Source organism: Mytilus edulis, chromosome 13 (assembly GCF_963676685.1).
Source record: "Mytilus edulis chromosome 13, xbMytEdul2.2, whole genome shotgun sequence".
NCBI lineage: Eukaryota > Metazoa > Mollusca > Bivalvia > Mytilida > Mytilidae > Mytilus > Mytilus edulis.
Window position 1 is genome coordinate 8,726,925 of NC_092356.1, and position 18,210 is coordinate 8,745,134.

Here is an 18,210-nt window from a genome sequence, read left to right on the forward strand (position 1 = left end):
ATCTTACTTTGCTGATCTTTTTTGCTGTTTACAGTTTATCTTTATCTATAATAATATTCAAGATAATGACCAAAAACTGCAAAATTTCCTTAAAATTACCAATTAAGTGGCAGCAACCCAACAATGGTTTGTTTGATTCATCTGAAAATTTCAGGGCTGATAGATCTTGACCTAATGAACATTTTTACCCCATGTCAGATTTGCTCTAAATGCTTTCGTTTTTGAGATATAAGCCAAAAACTGCATTTGACCCCTATGTTCTATTTTAAGTAACGGCGGCCATGTTTTTTGACGGATCAAAAATCGAAGCGCACATTTTGTGCAGGATATACTAAGGAACAATCATGTTAAGTTTCATTCAAATCCATTCAGTAGTTTCAGAGGAGAAGATGTTTGAAAAATTGTTAACGACGACGACGACGACGACGTCGACGACGACGACGACGTCGACGACGACGACGACAGACGCCAAGTGATGAGAAAAGCTCACATGGCCTTTTAGGCCAGGTGAGCTAAAAAGCATACAAAACTAACAAAGACCAGAGGCTCCTGACTTGGGACAGGCACAAAAATGTGGAGGGTTAAATATGTTTGGTAAGATCTCAACCCTTTTCTATACCTCTAGCCACTGTAGAATGAAGAAACACATACAAATATGCACAGTAAAACTCAGCTTAAAAGAACTCATAAGTCCAATTTAAAAAAAGGTAACAAAAGAAATTAAGCAAAATGACAATGATACATAGATAAACAAAAGAATCATATCAAATTTTGGAAAAACCTGTTCTAGAATGGGAAGAATCAATATTTTGCAGATCATTTACCCTTTACAGACTAGATTAGAACTTACCTAGACCTACACAAGATACTCGCAGGCCAGACTTCCCAAGGTACCTGAAATGAACAAAAATTATCATTGTTCAAAATAATTATTTCTCACAGGAAACCAAATGTTGGTGATTTTTTATAGGTGGTGCAAATCACATATTACATGTGAGAAAGAATCTATATCAGTTATTTTAAAATGTGCTATTCTAGTTGGTATAATGTGCAAATAACTATTTAGAATTCAGCCAAATATATGCAAACACCTTTTTAGAATTCAGCCTTATGAGTACACATATCTGGTTAGAATAAGCTGGTTTATATATAACGTCATAGTACAGTCAGGACGTTCACAAAAAGTCATCATTTAAAAAATGAGCAAACATCCATTTCTAAAACAAGAGGCTGTCACAACGACAGCAAACCGGATTAATTAACATTTATTTGTGTCCTGGCAATATCACAAGAACCATAACTGATGAACGGTGAAAGTGTAAATCGTCAATATCAAATAAAACCTCCATTTTGTCATCAGTATCAACATATTAAAATTTGAAAGAGCTTAGGTTGAATGGTTCATGAGTAAATGCAACAACATGAATGGAAACGCCATTTTTTTATCTTTCAAGAACCATAACTACTGAACGGTAAAAGTCAAAATCGACATTATTGAACTTGACCTCCATTTTGTCATCAGTAACAACATATTAAAATTTGAAAAGCTTTGGTTGAACAGTTCATGAGTAAATGCACGGACACGACTGGAAATCCCATTTTTCAATCTTTCAAGAACCATAACTCCTGAACGGTAAAAGTCAATATCGTCATTCTTCAACTTGACCTCCATTTTGTCATCAGTAACAACATATTAAAATTTGGGCAGCTTAAATGGTTGAACAGTTCATTTGTAAATGCATGGACACGACTGGAAACACCATTTTTCAATCTTTCAAGAACCATAACTCCTGAACCGTAAAAGTCAAAATCCTCATTCTTGAACTTGATATCCATTTTGTCATCTGTAACAACATATTAAAATTTGGGAAGCTTTGGTTGAACAGTTCATGTGTAAATGCACGGACACTACTGGAAATCCCATTTTTCAATCTTTCAAGAACCATAACTCCTGAACGGTAAAAGTCAAAATCGTCATTCTTGAACTTGACCTTCATTTTGTTGTCAGTAACAACATATTAAAATTTTGAATGAACGGTTCATGAGTAAATGCACGGACAACATTTGGTTGCCGCCCACCTGCCCGCCCGCTGTACATCCCCAAATCAATAACCGACATTTTTGTCACAAAAATCCGGTTAAAAATGAATACTAAGTATAGACTAATGTCAAATTGTTCTAAATATTTGAAGAAATATAGGCAAACATCTGTTTATCAATTTTTAAGGATGTGAATTTAATCATGGATGCAATTTGATTACTGAGCCCTCATTACAGAATCATTGGTCTTTTTGAGATCAGTTCAAATCCATTTTTCAATGATTGAATACAAAATTATACTGGTGTAACTACATAGTAAATTAGGATATATATATAGGTCTACAAAATAAAAACAAAATGGGAACTTTTGTCAGGATCATAAAAAATGTTGGTGGAAAAACTGTCAAAATAGGTGCAATTTTGGTACTCTCACATTATACACCTATAACGAATTTTATAGAATTCAGCCTCATTTCCTATCGTTAATTATCCATTTTTAGATGGTGACTTTCCCTTGTCACCATCTTACGGTGTTTATATATCTCAACTTGTACGATTCGCTCGTGTATGTAACAATGTTTTAGATTTTAACGAGAGAAATTTATGTATAACTGGAAAATTATTACACCAGGGTTTTCGATATCACAAACTAGTCAAAACATTTACTAAATTTCATCATAGGTATAAGGACATAATTCGTAAATATAGCTCAACATGCAGACTTCTTATACGTTCAGGTATTTCACATCCAATTTTTTATGGAAATATTCTTTATAAAGCACAAAGGTGTCAGTATTCACCTCAAAAACTAACAAAACCTTTGAATAGACTTATTAAGAAGGGATATAGTTACGATACTATTGTCAGGTCATTAAAGATTGCATATTTTGGCGTTAATATTGATTCACTTATAGGGTCTTTTGCATCGGAACTAAACACATTTATTCAAAAACCAGTTGTTGGCATGACACAGGTTATGTTCTTCTCGTATATATGTTATGATGGTATGATACTAAACCCCTAACGGGAAGGATTGTGCCTGATGTTCATATGATGAAATCATAATCTTTCAGTCAGTTTAATTGAAGTCTGGAGCTGGCATGTCAGTTAACTGCTAGTAGTCTGTTGTTATTTATGTATTATTGTCATTTTGTTTATTTTCTTTGGTTACATCTTCTGACATCAGACTCTGACTTCTCTTGAACTGAATTTTAATGTGCGTATTGTTATGCGTTTACTTTTCTACATTGACTAGAGGTATAGGGGGAGGGTTGAGGTCTCACAAACATGTTTAACCCCGCCGCATTTTTGCGCCTGTCCCAAGTCAGGAGCCTCTGGCCTTTGTTAGTCTTGTATTATTTTAATTTTAGTTTCTTGTGTACAATTTGGAAATTAGTATGGCGTTCATTATCACTGAATTAGTATATATTTGTTTAGGGGCCAGCTGAAGGATGCCTCCGGGTGCGGGAATTTCTCGCTACATTGAAGACCTGTTGGTGACCTTCTGCTGTTGTTTTTTCTATGGTCGGGTTGTTGTCTCTTTGGCACATTCCCCATGTCCATTCTCAATTTAATCATATTTGCAATTCAATGTTAAAATACAATATGATGCCAACATTTATTAATGGATAGACATTAAAATCAATAATAGAGAAAGCATACCAAATGACATTGTAAAAAGCAAAAACTGAGCAGGTTCTAGAATATCATTCCTCAGTTATATATAACCATCAACACATGTAGGTTACATGGATGAAATTAACATCAAAGCTGTCAAAACATGCCAATCATTGTAGAGAAACAGACACCTAGAGATATACATTGTAATTACAACACACTTAGGTATTGTTTAAGCTATCTGACTCTCTCCACTGACTACTTTGTTATTGTTAAACTGATTCTAATCAAAGACTTCAAGTAAAGTCAACTTCTACTTTTCTTTGAAATTATATAATTTGCATAAAATCTAAGTAAATTTTCTAACATTTTTGGTCAGGTCTACAAGTACATCAATATTCAATGCAGGCTTTCTCTTTGCTCTTTCTAAGAAAGCAAAACCATTTCCTATGCAGAAGAGATTGCTCTTTGAAATATCACTGTTTACTAAGAATTGGCTTATAAAAATATGTACCTCAATTAAAAACACCTGCTTCAATTTGGTATTTCCTTCCAAATGGAGGTACAATATATATACATTGGATTTTACTAACCTGTAATTTACCAGGGAATTGGTACTCATTTTAGTAGACATCTGAAATTAAAAAAAAAAAATGATATTAAAATTTAAATAATTACATTGCATGTATGTTTTATTAAAATCTGTACTTTTGATAAGCTGAAATCAATTACCAGGCATTCTTAAATCAGACAGTATTTTCTCAATAAGATTCGACATGCTTCTCATTACAACTGCACAACAATACATAGGAAAATAAAGGATAAATTTGCTAAAGCTCATAACTTTATGATTGTAGTATAAAAATGTTATGCTTCTTTTGTAATTTTATAGGATTAAAATTGAGAATGGAAATTGGGAATGTGCCAAAGAGACAACAACCCGACAATAGAGCAGACAACATTGTAAATTGCACTTTCTGTAATGGTAATTGTAATTAAAATGGAGTATAAGTGTAAGTAAGAACCAATAGCTGATAAATTCTTAAAGCAGGCAGAAGGTAGAATCAATATCGTCCTACTTTCCCCACCCCACTCAATCCCACCCCTTAAAAATGACAAAAAAATACAGATGCATGTTATCAATATCAAAGGACACCTTACCATGCTTACCCTGCCGGTGAACCATGGAAATTGGGGACTTATTGCAGCACATACCAGGAAACCTAATCCACCTATAGTATCTAAGTAGCCTGTTTCGCTCACCTTTTTTGTTTGTTTACATTTGATGCATGAAATAATGCAACCATTATACTTTTGCTTTAGTTTCAGAGATATGAGTCAAAAACTGCATTTTTACCCCTATGTTCAATTTTTAGCCATGTTGGCCATATTAATTAACAGGTTGGGTCATGGGATAAAATTTTTTAAACTAAATACCATAATGAAGATTGTGGTAAAATTTGGTTAAATTTGTCTTGATAATTTCAGGAGAAGATAAAAATTTACAAAAAGTTTATTAAAATTGACTATAAAGTAGTGTTGTCAATGGTTAACCGGTTAACCGTTTGAACGACCAAATACAGATTACCAAAAATGCTAACCAGTTAACTGGACTTTTTTTCCAATTTTGATAGATTTGATATAAATTTGTATTGAAATCATTAAATAGTTGTGTTTTCTTTAAAAATTGTCGTCGTGGTAATTAATTTGACAGATCAATTGTCCAGTATATTGATTGCTATTGTTAATCCAAAAATATAAAATTAATTAGAACTTGTCTCTCTGCTCTGGGCAAGATAGTAAGGAAACATAATTAGTATAGTCTACATTGGCTAGAGGTATAGGGGGAGGGTTGAAATCTCATAAACATGTTTAACCCTGCCGCAATTTTGCGCTTGCCCCAAGTCAGGAGCCTCTGGCCTTTGTTAGTCTTGTATGATTTTTAATTTTAGTTTCTTGTGTATAATTCAGAGTTAAGTATGACGTCCATTATCACTGTACTAGTATACATATTTTTAGGGGCCAGCTGAAGGACACCTACGGATGCGGGAATTCTCGCTACATTGAAGACCCATTGGTGGCCTTCGGCTGTTGTCTGCTCTATGGTCGGGTTGTTGTCGCTTTGACACATTCCCCATTTCCTTTCTCAATTTTATGTTTTTTTAACAGTAACTTTAATCAGTAATACAATTAAATTTTACGATTTACTTCATTATTTCATTTCTGTTCTTTTATTGTGTAGACCTATATCTGAATGTGCAATCTCCGTCGTGCAAGGCATACTTTAATGAACAAAATGCTAACTTCAAAATTGTGAAGTGCAAACCAATGTGAATGTTATCAATGTATACTTGATATATATATAGTACGAGTAACAAGCTTTGGCTTAATCATTTCATATTGAAACACTCAAAATTATTTTCGGGGACAAAAAGAGAAAATGAAAGAATCATCGGTTTCAGACATATCAAACTCTACGAGATCAAGAAGGTTTTATTTTTATTGAACAGTCTAAAATTAGTACAAATGCCATGGTTAATACGGTGTATATGATTATTAAAAGTCAAAGTTCGCCAGGAATCTTCATGGATAAGCCATATAATACCAAAGGACAAATTTCAATTCATCGCATTATAAAAACGTAAATGTATGACTTGGATGGAAGGTTGTCATATTGACACTCATACCACATCTTCTTATATGTATGTGTAGGGTACTATAGATAAGGTCTTCAAACATCAACTTAAACTACCGGTTAACCGGTTAATCGGTCGAATGATTATCCGAGTAACAGGTTTATAGGCAAAAGTGTATGATTTGACAACACTACTATAGAGGGATGACAGACAAAAGAAGCCAAGTGATGAGAAAAGCTCCCTTAGCCTTTTTGGGCAGGTGAGCTAAAAATTGAGCAATGTCCCACTTTAGCCATGAAACAATAAAAGCTGTATCAAACATCTGGTAGTATTGCAGTTATTATTAATCAAACAAAGATTTACTCACCAAAATAAGTTTTCTGGAAATTCCTAACTCAGCATTTTATGATTGATATATCTTTCGCTTCTAATTGAACCTTCAATGTGTGGTTTGCTATGATGTAAATGTCTCTTGTACAAAATTGAATACAATCAATTATGAATGGCTGATCTTGTTTTAATCTAGAAAATACAAAGAAATCAATAATATATTAACATTGGTGTGATCATAGATGGTGCAATATATTTGTCAACAGAACATCACCTCTAATTACTTTCCAGATAGATCAACATATTAACGATCTTTGAGGTGACAATTGCCAAGTCTTAATCACCAAATCTTTCAAGACAGATTTCCTGCACAATCCATCAGTAGAATGAAGCTATATTCTCTATGAATAAAATGAGATGCTTCAGTATAGTGGGTCTCATTGGGGTCTAAGCATGACGCAGGATTGCCGATTTTTTATAAGCGTGACACGTGAAAGTCAAATTATTGTGTCTTGAAAACGGGAAATGAGGTCTAGCGGGACCCGGGAAATGACAAAAAAATGAGAATTGCTTAGGTACATAGTGTAGGAGGGATACAGGAATCTGACAAAACAGTAAGAGGGATCCGAGATCGGAACCCCCCAATGAGACCTCCAGTATATGTTAATGTCAACAGCAATCCATTAATACCAAAACAAAAATATCTGTATTTTTCATTTACTCTATTAAACTATGGATGATACTAGCATTTTTTATTTAATATTTGCTGGGCAATTACAATATAACCTAATTTGTTTGAAAATGGATGGAAAAAAGACAGAAAAGAAGTTTGAAAAAGAGTCTTTACTCCTAAAGGGAGGGGTATTATTATAAATATCACATATGAAAAATTTAGGCAAAACCCAGAAAAGAGAAATTTACCAGTATAGATAATAAAAAAAGAGTAGATAGATGTGGTACACCTATAAATAAACCTTATAGTCTACCCACAAATCAGTTTAATGTAAATTCTAAACACGATAACTATTGCATATAGACAAGTCAATAATAATTTTAATACACTTAATTTTACTGATAAACTCATGATAATACTTAATCCATCAACACCAAATGATGTAAAAGCAGTTGTTTCTTTTATTAAAGAGTCATTAGAACTGAGGAAAGGAGAACAGTAACTGTTTTTATCATATTTCTTATAATATTGTCGAGTTTTCATTATGTTTCATTATGTTTGTTTGTCAATGTATTTGCCACAACCAAAATTGGTTTTTGTATGTTTTGCAAATAAAGATAATAATAATTTTTTTTTACATGTCTCTATTATGCTAGAAATAAAAAAATATCCTACCTGTTAAAACATAATTGATGAACATGTAGCAGCACTGAGAATTACCTCCTCCTGATGATGTGCCAAATGTTTGATTGAAATGATGTCAGAAACACCATGTCAACAGAGCAATTAGCTGATAATATCATCTCTTTTTATTGTCAAATTAATATCTTACTGCTAATAATTAGAGGGAATGCAACTGGCCTAACATTATTCCTTTGTACTTAGAGAAGTAAATTGGCTCAGATCTGGTTCTTTAATGCATTTGTAATAACCTGCATTTACCACATGTTGAAATTGATTGTGATTGCTACTGAGAATGAGATATCTAGCTTGAAGAATAGTTTCTTCAAAAGTTTTGAAATGCATTTTCACATATTCTTAAATTTTTATTCACACCTTTGGATTATTTTTAAGGTTCTCAGATTTTAGTTAGTGTTATAAGGCTGTGGTAGAAGAGAGGTATTAAAACTCTTTGAATTTAAATGGCAATTATACTATTGCAGTCAAACCTGTGTTAAGAGACCACTTAAGGGAGAGAAAAAAGGTTCTCTTAAGACAGGTGGTCTTTTAACATGTTTAACATGTTTAATACAGGTTCAGTTTATATGAAATGTACTACAGAGGGATAAAAAAAATGATGGTATTTTAACACAGGATTTTGCTTGATACAGGTGGTCCCTTAAACAGGTTTGACTGTACATTCAAAGTCAATGAATCATGACTAAAGGTGCATGGCCAATTGAATTCCATGGAAATGAGATATATGCCAATACATCTGAATACATGTACTAAATGTTTCTCTTTAACTGACCATATCACAAACTTTGACATGTTGACTAAGTAAGAGTTCCAAAATTATAACAACTGTGGGAGAGAGCCATTTAGTATTAATGGAAATGATATTTTCTATTGCTATATTATAATTATACCAAATAGACTAACCATTATTTATTTATCTTAAACTGACATAGTCACACTAAACATACAACAGCGTTCTAAATTTCCTTGAAATAAATACCAGTATTCAGTGGCAGATCAAGGGTATGTGAGTGTTACAGGGGGTGGGAACTTCCATTTTTAAACACTATACAAGTATAGAGCAGGGCATAAATGATTGATTTCTCAAATACTATCCTGAATTGAATATCAACAGCACTTCAAGACTCATGAAATAGAATATTTTACAGTAGAAATCTTCATTGATATAAGTCATGTTTGTAAGTGCACTAACTGTTTAGTTTAACCTATATCTCTATATCAACATATAGTATTGGGAAGTAATCATAACATATATCTCTAGATCAACAAATAATTATAGAAAGTAAACATCTTGATATAAATAAATATGCACTTACCTATTTTTAGAATAAATTTCCAACCAATCTGTAATTACTGTTTGACGTACAATATCTTAATAAACCAATGAAGCGATCTTCAGCATATCGTATCTTTATATCTCTCTCTATCCTTTAATCAATGAAAAACAGAAACATATGTAATCGTATATCATAATATTACAATCACTCGGATACAGTAAATGACATAGAATTATACTCCACATCCAAACAGACAAAATTTTAACATTACAAAAATTGATTTTGTATATATATTTATCCTTTTGTAAAGCAGAAGACCGCAAAAAGATTATACCATTAGTTTAAAATGTCAACTACATTCAGAGAAAACGATAGATTGATTTTCCTTCAGTACAATCAAGCTCCGAATCAGGCTGGCAAGAATATAATGTATTGATTTAATATTGTACCATTTGTACAAGCTCTTGATTAACAATAGGTAAAACGACAGCAAACATAAACAATTTCCATAAAGCCTTTGATTAGCCATTGATTATCAAATTAAAATATCCTTCCTTATAAATATAGGTACAATTATTGGGAAATTGTTGTCTTCTGTTTAAGGAAAGATGGAAATAAATAAATTAAATAAAAAATTTATTCTGAGAATCTAACAATTTGCAACACATTTGAATATATTTGTCTTAAAATGGATCTACCATAATTTAGAATACCAATGGCAATTAACTATTATAAAATAAATTTTATAGAAAATCAAATAAGGGAGGTAATCTAATAATCTTATGAATTCATTGCCAAACTCAGTAAAGACCCATCTAACTACATTTAATTGATAAAGTTAAATTCAAACACCATAAAAATATAGTATATACCAATACACATAATTAACAGCGCCTGGTGATGTTTGATAGCCTGACCGGTTTCGGTCCATAAAGGACCTTCATCAGAGGCAGAATGGTGGATTAATGTTTGCACCCTATTTATATAGATATGGTAACCGGCGGTTGAGTTAACCAGCGGTTGAGTTAACCGGCGGTTGCGTTAACCGGCGGTTGAGTTGACCGGCGGTTGAGTTGACCGGCGGTTGAGTTGACCGGCGGTTGAGTTAACCGGCGGTTGAGTTAACCGGCGGTTGAGTTAACCGGCGGTTGAGTTTACCGGCGGTTGAGTTAACCGGTGAAAAATCCCAGTGGGATTTTCCATGGTTACAATTATCTATATTTAGCTAATGTTCATGTTACAGTAAACTTTTTGACATGTTACGGTAAACATTTTTACACTATATGGTAAACATGTGACCTGATGATATAACCATATTTGGGCTTTAGCATTGGATAAAGGGTGTTTTAATAATTTAAGAAGTACATAGTAATCATTTAGTCTTGATCTTTGGCTTATGATCCACCTAAATATCAAGTCTTGGAATAGTATTTCATGGTAGTTATGTGATCTTAATATTTGGCTTATGATACACCTAAATATCAAGTCTTGAAATAGTACTTCCTAGTAGTCATGCAGTCTTGACCTCAGGCTTATGATACACCTGTATATCAAGTCTTGAAATAGTAATTCATGGTAGTCATGCAGTCTTGATCTTTGGCTTATGATACACCTGTATATCAAGTCTTGAAATAGTAATTCATGGTAGTCATGCAGTCTTGATCTTTGGCTTATGATACACCTAAATATCAAGTCTAATAATAGTATTTCATGGTAGTCATGCAGTCTTGACGTTTTAGCTTGTGATACACCAAAACATCAAGTCAAAACTATTACCCCCCCCCTAACCAAACAAAATTTGGTTTAGGGGGGGGTTCTTATTGAGAATGCTTCATTTAAGCCTTTAGTACTCCTTTCAAGATCAAAGGTAGATGAATATTAATCCTCAGTGTTAAAAAGTTTTCAACACCTTAAGTTTGTAATGTAGGTATTACATATATACATCAATTTCAGGTAATCGCTGTATCATAAGCCAAAGATCAAGACTGCATGACTACCATGAATTACTATTTCAAGACTTGATATACAGGTGTATCATAAGCCTGAGGTCAAGACTGCATGACTACTAGGAAGTACTATTTCAAGACTTGATATTTAGGTGTATCATAAGCCAAATATTAAGATCACATAACTACCATGAAATACTATTCCAAGACTTGATATTTAGGTGGATCATAAGCCAAAGATCAAGACTAAATGATTACTATGTACTTCTTAAATTATTAAAACACCCTTTATCCAATGCTAAAGCCCAAATATGGTTATATCATCAGGTCACATGTTTACCATATAGTGTAAAAATGTTTACCGTAACATGTCAAAAAGTTTACTGTAACATGAACATTAGCTTAATATAGATAATTGTAACCATGGAAAATCCCACTGGGATTTTTCACCGGTTAACTCAACCGCCGGTCAACTCAACCGCCGGTCAACTCAACCGCTGGTCAACTCAACCGCCGGTTAACGCAACCGCCGGTTAACTCAACCGCTGGTTAACTCAACCGCCGGTTACCATATCTATATAAATAGGGTGCAAACATTAATCCACCATTCTGCCTCTGATGAAGGTCCTTTATGGACCGAAACCGGTCAGGCTATCAAACATCACCAGGCGCTGTTAATTATGTGTATTGGTATATACTATATTTTTATGCTTTTACATTTTTCTCACTGATACACATAGTTAATATGGCTTCTACTAACGAAAGCTCCATGGAGCTAATGTGTTTAGAGACTACTTATGTCAGTACACCTTTCCTATATTGCCTTAAATTCAAACACCACTTTACGTTATTTTGATATTTTTTCACTAAATAATTAAGAATTTTCTAAATATAATACTGAAAAAAGGATGCCTACTGATTTAATCTTTTTAGTCTTAGGTATGTGATTTTTTATTAGTTATATGCTTTGAACTAGTTTTCAGTAACTTAAGAGTTATCTCAGATCTGTACTTGATGTCCTTAGTGTTTTTGTTAGGGTTTGTATGTGCTTTGCATTTTTTGGGTGAGTGTATAGTGACCTTTTCAACTGATTTTTATAGTTGGTTTGAGTGTTGTACTGTTACACAACTGTCCCAGTTTATTGTGTGGGTTTGGCGCCAGCAAACAAGTTTAACCTTGCCAAATTTTGTATGTCCCTATAGTCATAATTCTGTAAAAGCTTGTTGGTTTTTTTTGCTGTAACATGGTTTGTGTCTATTGTTTTGTTCATAAATCAGGCCATGAATTTTTTGTTTGAACATCAATTTGGTCTTTTTGGTGCCTTTTAGTTTATAGCTGACTATGCAGTATGGACTTTGCTCATTGTTAAAGGCTGTACTGTGACCTATAGTTTATAGCTGACTATGCAGTATGGACTTTGCTCATTGTTGAAGGCTGTACTGTGACCTATACTTTATAGCTGACTATGCAGTATGGACTTTGCTCATTGTTGAAAGCTGTACGGTGACCTATAGTTTATAGCTGACTATGCAGTATGGACTTTGCTCATTGTTGAAAGCTGTACGGTGACCTATAGTTTATAGCTGACTATGCAGTATGGACTTTGCTCATTGTTGAAAGCTGTACGGTGACCTATAGTTTACAGCTGACTATGCAGTATGGACTTTGCTCATTGTTGAAAGCTGTACGGTGACCTATAGTTTACAGCTGACTATGCAGTATGGACTTTGCTCATTGTTGAAAGCTGTACGGTGACCTATAGTTTATAGCTGACTATGCAGTATGGACTTTGCTCATTGTTGAAAGCTGTACGGTGACCTATAGTTTATAGCCGACTATGCAGTATGGACTTTGCTCATTGTTGAAAGCTGTACGGTGACCTATAGTTTATAGCTGACTATGCAGTATGGACTTTGCTCATTGTTAAAAGCTGTACGGTGACCTATAGTTTATAGCTGACTATGCAGTATGGACTTTGCTCATTGTTGAAAGCTGTACAGTGACCTATAGTTTATAGCTGACTATGCAGTATGGACTTTGCTCATTGTTGAAAGCTGTACGGTGACCTATAGTTGTTAACTTCTATGTTATTTGGATTCTGATGGCGGCCCGCCCGCAGGTGGTGAGTTATATCAATGGAAACCATACCACATCTTCTTATTGTTATATTAAATGTTTTCTTCTACGATTGATCTAGGTCAACCAATGTAACTCATTCCTAAAATCAGCTATAGATTTGTGTTTGTTTGACATATATAAGTTTCATTTTGAGAATTAGTACACAATTTATTTATTAATAATTGGGTAATTACATGTACTAGTCCAGAATAATTTAGGGAACAACACCTTGATTCTGAGGTGGGGGCCAGGCAGATTTTGTATAATAATATTTTGTCCCCCATTTATTTGGAAATAAATAATCTTGCTTTATCAAACACGAAAAAAATTGTACATACCCAAAGATATTTTAATTTAAGATGTATAAAATATGTTTATCATATGTTTATTCACTGTGCAAATTTACTGTCTAAATAATAAACAAAATTCAAAGTGGCATAGAAAGTGCATCCCTTTTACCAAAAGTACATATATATTGTTTTGCATAAAATTGTCTAGAAATATTTTGCCTTGCTCAGCAAACTTTTTGCCATTTTTGAAAACCCTTTCTGCATACCCTGATTTTTAAATTATGATATTCTTTTTTAATATCATAATCATGACAATCATTTAGACAATGCCATGAGTAATCTACCAAAGTTGACCTGTCACTGTATCCCAAAAAAATTGGGCAGTGTCTATTTCGTTGGTGTCATCAAAATAGAAAATATGCTATTTTGTCCGCTCTAGTTAACTGGTGAAGTTGAAGACAATTTTGTCATTAAAAAGCTATTTTGTTTACAGATATGCAATTCAAAGAACTGACTTTAATCAATAATATTTCAAAAGAAAATTCAATTTCAAAACATTTTGTGATTTACAAGCTACATGTATAACATGAGTAGGAAGCAGGACAAATTGCCCCCCTTTTTACCAACTCGCCCCACTTTCTTAAAAATCGCCCTACTCTTGTATACCAACTTGCCCCACTTTTTAAAAAATCACTCCACTTGTAAAAAGGGTTAAGTCCTGTTAAATGTACTCCTGCCCCACTTAATGAAACAAGGTAAAATCTAGATGAATATATAATTTTCAGGTATGCCAACTCACCTCACTTAAATGAAAATGTTCAAATATACACAGACTTGTTTATGGTTTGAAAACAAGAGTGCACACGCTGAAATGTCTCGCCTTCTATACTAATCATTGATATTATGTTGATAGTCCTAAGTATAAAGCTTTATTCTAACTGTCTCATAAACTTAACATTAACAAAGATAACTAAACAAAGACCAATGAACCATGAAAATGAGGTCAAGGTCAGATGAACCATGCCAGACAGACATGTACAGCTAACAATGCTTCTATACAACATATATAGTTGACCTATTACTTATAGTTTAAGAAAAATAGACCAAAAAACAAAAACTTAACACTGTGCAATGAACCTTGAAAATGAGGTCACGGTCAAAAGAAACCTGCGCTACTGACATAAAGATCATAAAATATTTCCATACACCAAATATAGTTGACCTATGGCATATAGTATTAGATAAAAAGACCAAAACTCAAAAACTGAACTTTGACCACTGAACCATGAAAATGAGGTCAAGGTCACATGACATCTGCCCGCTAGACATGTACACCTTACAATCATTCCATACAACAAATATAGTAGACCTATTGCATATAGTATGAAAAAAACAGACCAAAACACAAAAATTTAACTATAACCACTGAACCATAAAAATGAGGTCAAGGTCACATGACATCTGCCCGCTAGACAGGTACACCTTACAATCATTTCATACAACAAATATAGTAGACCTATTGCATATAGTATGAAAAAAACAGACCAAAACACAAAAATTTAACTATAACCACTGAACCATGAAAATGAGGTCAAGGTCACATGACATATGCCCGCTAGACATGTACACCTTACAATCATTCCATACAACAAATATAGTAGACCTATTGCATATAGTATGAAAAAAACAGACCAAAACACAAAAATTTAACTATAACCACTGAACCATGAAAATGAGGTCAAGGTCAGATGACACCTGCCAGTTGGACATGTACACCTTACAGTCCTTCCATACACCGAATATACTAGCCCTATTGCTTATAGTATCTGAGATATGGACTTGACCACCAAAACTTAACCTTGTTCACTGATCCATGAAATGAGGTCGAGGTCAAGTGAAAACTGTCTGACAGACATGAGGACCTTGGGAGGTACGCACATATGAAATATAGTTATCCTATTACTTATAATACGAGAGAATTCAACATTACAAAAAATCTGAACTTTTTTTTCAAGTAGTCACTGAACCATGAAAATGAGGTCAAGGACATTTGACATGTGACTGACGGAAACTTCGTAACATGAGGCATCTATATACAAAGTATGAAGCATCCAGGTCTTCCACCTTCTAAAATATAAAGCTATTAAGAAGTTAGCTAACGCCGCCGCCGCCGCCGGATCACTATCCCTATGTCGAGCTTTCTGCAACAAAAGTTGCAGGCTCGACAAAAATGAGAGATTTATGACTATGGTTTCCAAATTTTAAAAAGTAAAGTAGACTTTATGGTTTCAAAATTTTAAAAAGTAAAGCAGACTTTATGGTTTCAAAATTTTAAAAAGTAAAGCAGACTTTATGGTTTCAAAATTTTAAAAAGTAAAGTAGCCTTTGTCATATATTTCCTATGTCTACTGTGTATCCTTATGCTGTGTTTGAAGATCACTTGAGTCCCAGACAATCCATTGATGAAAAGCAAGCCTTCTACGACTTCATTAATAAACTTCATGAAGAATCACAACTTCTTCCAATTAAGATCATGAAGATCAAGCAGCAGAACATTGCCCCATAGATATACAACAGGATTGCATCTTTTTTCATTAGTGGGGCGAGTTGGCATTACTTTATTCATCATGATTTATCTATTTGTCATGAGTAGGGCGAATTGGCAGACCTTATTTCAGCAGGATTTTAAACCTTTTCATAAGTGGGGCAAGTTATCCAACATATTTTCAATGGGAATTTACCCTTTTTCATAAGTGGGAAGAGTTGGTAAACCCAGGGGTGACTTTTTAGAAAGTGGGGCGATTAGGTGTGGAGTGATTTGCCAGTGGGTCGACTTGTCATGGATTCCATGTTAGATTAGTTAAAGTATATGAATCAATTTTACTAGGTTATAATTTTAAGATATAATAAGAGCAGCCAAACATGCATATTTTATTGGTAGTATGCGGGTATGTGTTGCCAAATTGGCCTTCATTGAAATATCTAAAAATAAAGGTTGAATGCATACACAAACTAATGTGCATTTACAATTAATCCATAATTTTTTAACTAATACGTCATTATTAAATACAATTTAAAAAATACTGTTTGCCATTCTCTTCATTGAATTCACAAAATCAGGAAATAATCAATAATTTTTGTGTACCTTTCATTATAAAATTGGTTTGCAGGTAGGTGAAGCCTACAAAGGCCATTTGTGCTATACGTACCATACCTGCACCCGATTTTATAATCAATTGTCATACAATCAAAATGACACATGAAAGATACCCTCAATTTTTTTTAACACATTTTTATTCAAATTCAGTTTAATTTTATTCTTTTAACTTTCATTAATAATTTTTGTGTGTCTTTCACATTTCATTCCTGTTCATATGACAGTTTATTATAAAATCGGTTGTGGGAATGTGCAGCCTACGAAGGCCATGTTGGCTACGCATGCCTGCATGTGGGTACTTGCAGACACTGGCTATTTTACCTTGCTGGTGTTGGCAAAATGTCTACTGCCTAAAATTATAATGGTTTATAGGACGACCATTTGATTCATAAGACATTTACAGTTAAAGTCAGTATATCTAAGCATTTCATTTTTTAACCATTTTAGCACAGGCACTTGTCACAGAAAAAAAAATACCTGTATACCTTTATATGACACTAGGTACTTAACTCGTGATTTAGAAAATGTCAGGCGGTGACCAAATCCCGTTATATGCCTATTTCTCGGCTGTCAACCCACTAAAACTTGTTATTTCGTAAATCTAAATTGATTTATCTTCACAATGGTGTACATGTATAACACGCCTACTTTTGTTGTCGGAATCATCCGTAGCAATCCTACCCAAGGATGTCAATCGTATTTATTCATGATTTGTTAACCGATGATGGATTGGCAATAAACGTGTCACTTCTTTTATATAAATCGGTTTCTGATTGGTCAATACACCTTATCGCTATTTGTCCACCATTACTGGATATCACACAGGTTCCCGTAAAATTTTGACGTCATAAAACAAAATGTCTGACGCCACAATGAAAAAGTAATTGTTGTATGTGTCAAAAGTTCAAGCGGCCGGGTCAGTGGGATTAGCGATAAGGTGTATTTTATGGGATAACAAGTTTTGGTCATTGTTGGTGGGGTTGACAGGCAAGATATCTGCATATAACAGAATTTCTTCATCGCATGACATTTTTCTAAATCGCGAGTTAAGTACCTTGTGTTATATAAAAGTATACAGGAATTTCTTTTTCTGAGACGAGTGCCTGTGCATTTTAGGCATTTATCAATCACAAGTTGTCATCTCGATTTTCATGTTAAAAGATTAGTTAACTCAAATGTATGACTCACTTTTTCTAAAGAGAAATGAATCTGTAGGAAAGTGTAAATATGTGTGTTTTTCTTTTATCTGTATTCTGTGTCGCAACATGTTTGTTTAAAACTAGCGCCATAGTATTCTCCAAATGAAAAGTAACGAGGTAAACCGAAAGTACCTGATACCACTGTAATATCGTTTTTGATTGGTCAAAATTCAAGAATTAAGCCAATCAGAATTAACCTATTTAAATTGTTCTATTTATGTATGACGA

General features: G+C 33.6%; 1 protein-coding gene across 6 annotated transcripts in view; it reads right to left on the bottom strand.

The window, feature by feature from the left end:
- The window catches only part of LOC139501896 (voltage-gated potassium channel subunit beta-2-like), a 76,535-nt gene extending 58,426 nt beyond the window's left edge, over positions 1 to 18,109 (bottom strand). For 3 of the 6 annotated variants that reach the window (XM_071291196.1, XM_071291195.1, XM_071291192.1), the window contains exons 1-5: positions 17,972 to 18,108; positions 9,312 to 9,423; positions 6,661 to 6,815; positions 4,251 to 4,291; positions 851 to 894 (exon numbers count right to left, since the gene is read on the bottom strand). In XM_071291196.1, the coding sequence (XP_071147297.1) occupies positions 851 to 894; positions 4,251 to 4,291 (85 nt within the window). In that variant the 5' untranslated portion in view covers positions 6,661 to 6,815; positions 9,312 to 9,423; positions 17,972 to 18,108. Of the gene's footprint in view, positions 1 to 850; positions 895 to 4,250; positions 4,292 to 6,660; positions 6,816 to 7,971; positions 8,120 to 9,311; positions 9,424 to 17,971 lie in introns of those variants that run through there. The other 3 variants (XM_071291197.1, XM_071291194.1, XM_071291193.1) reach the window with 2 other exon arrangements.
- Between the last annotated feature and the right edge of the window lie 101 nt (positions 18,110 to 18,210).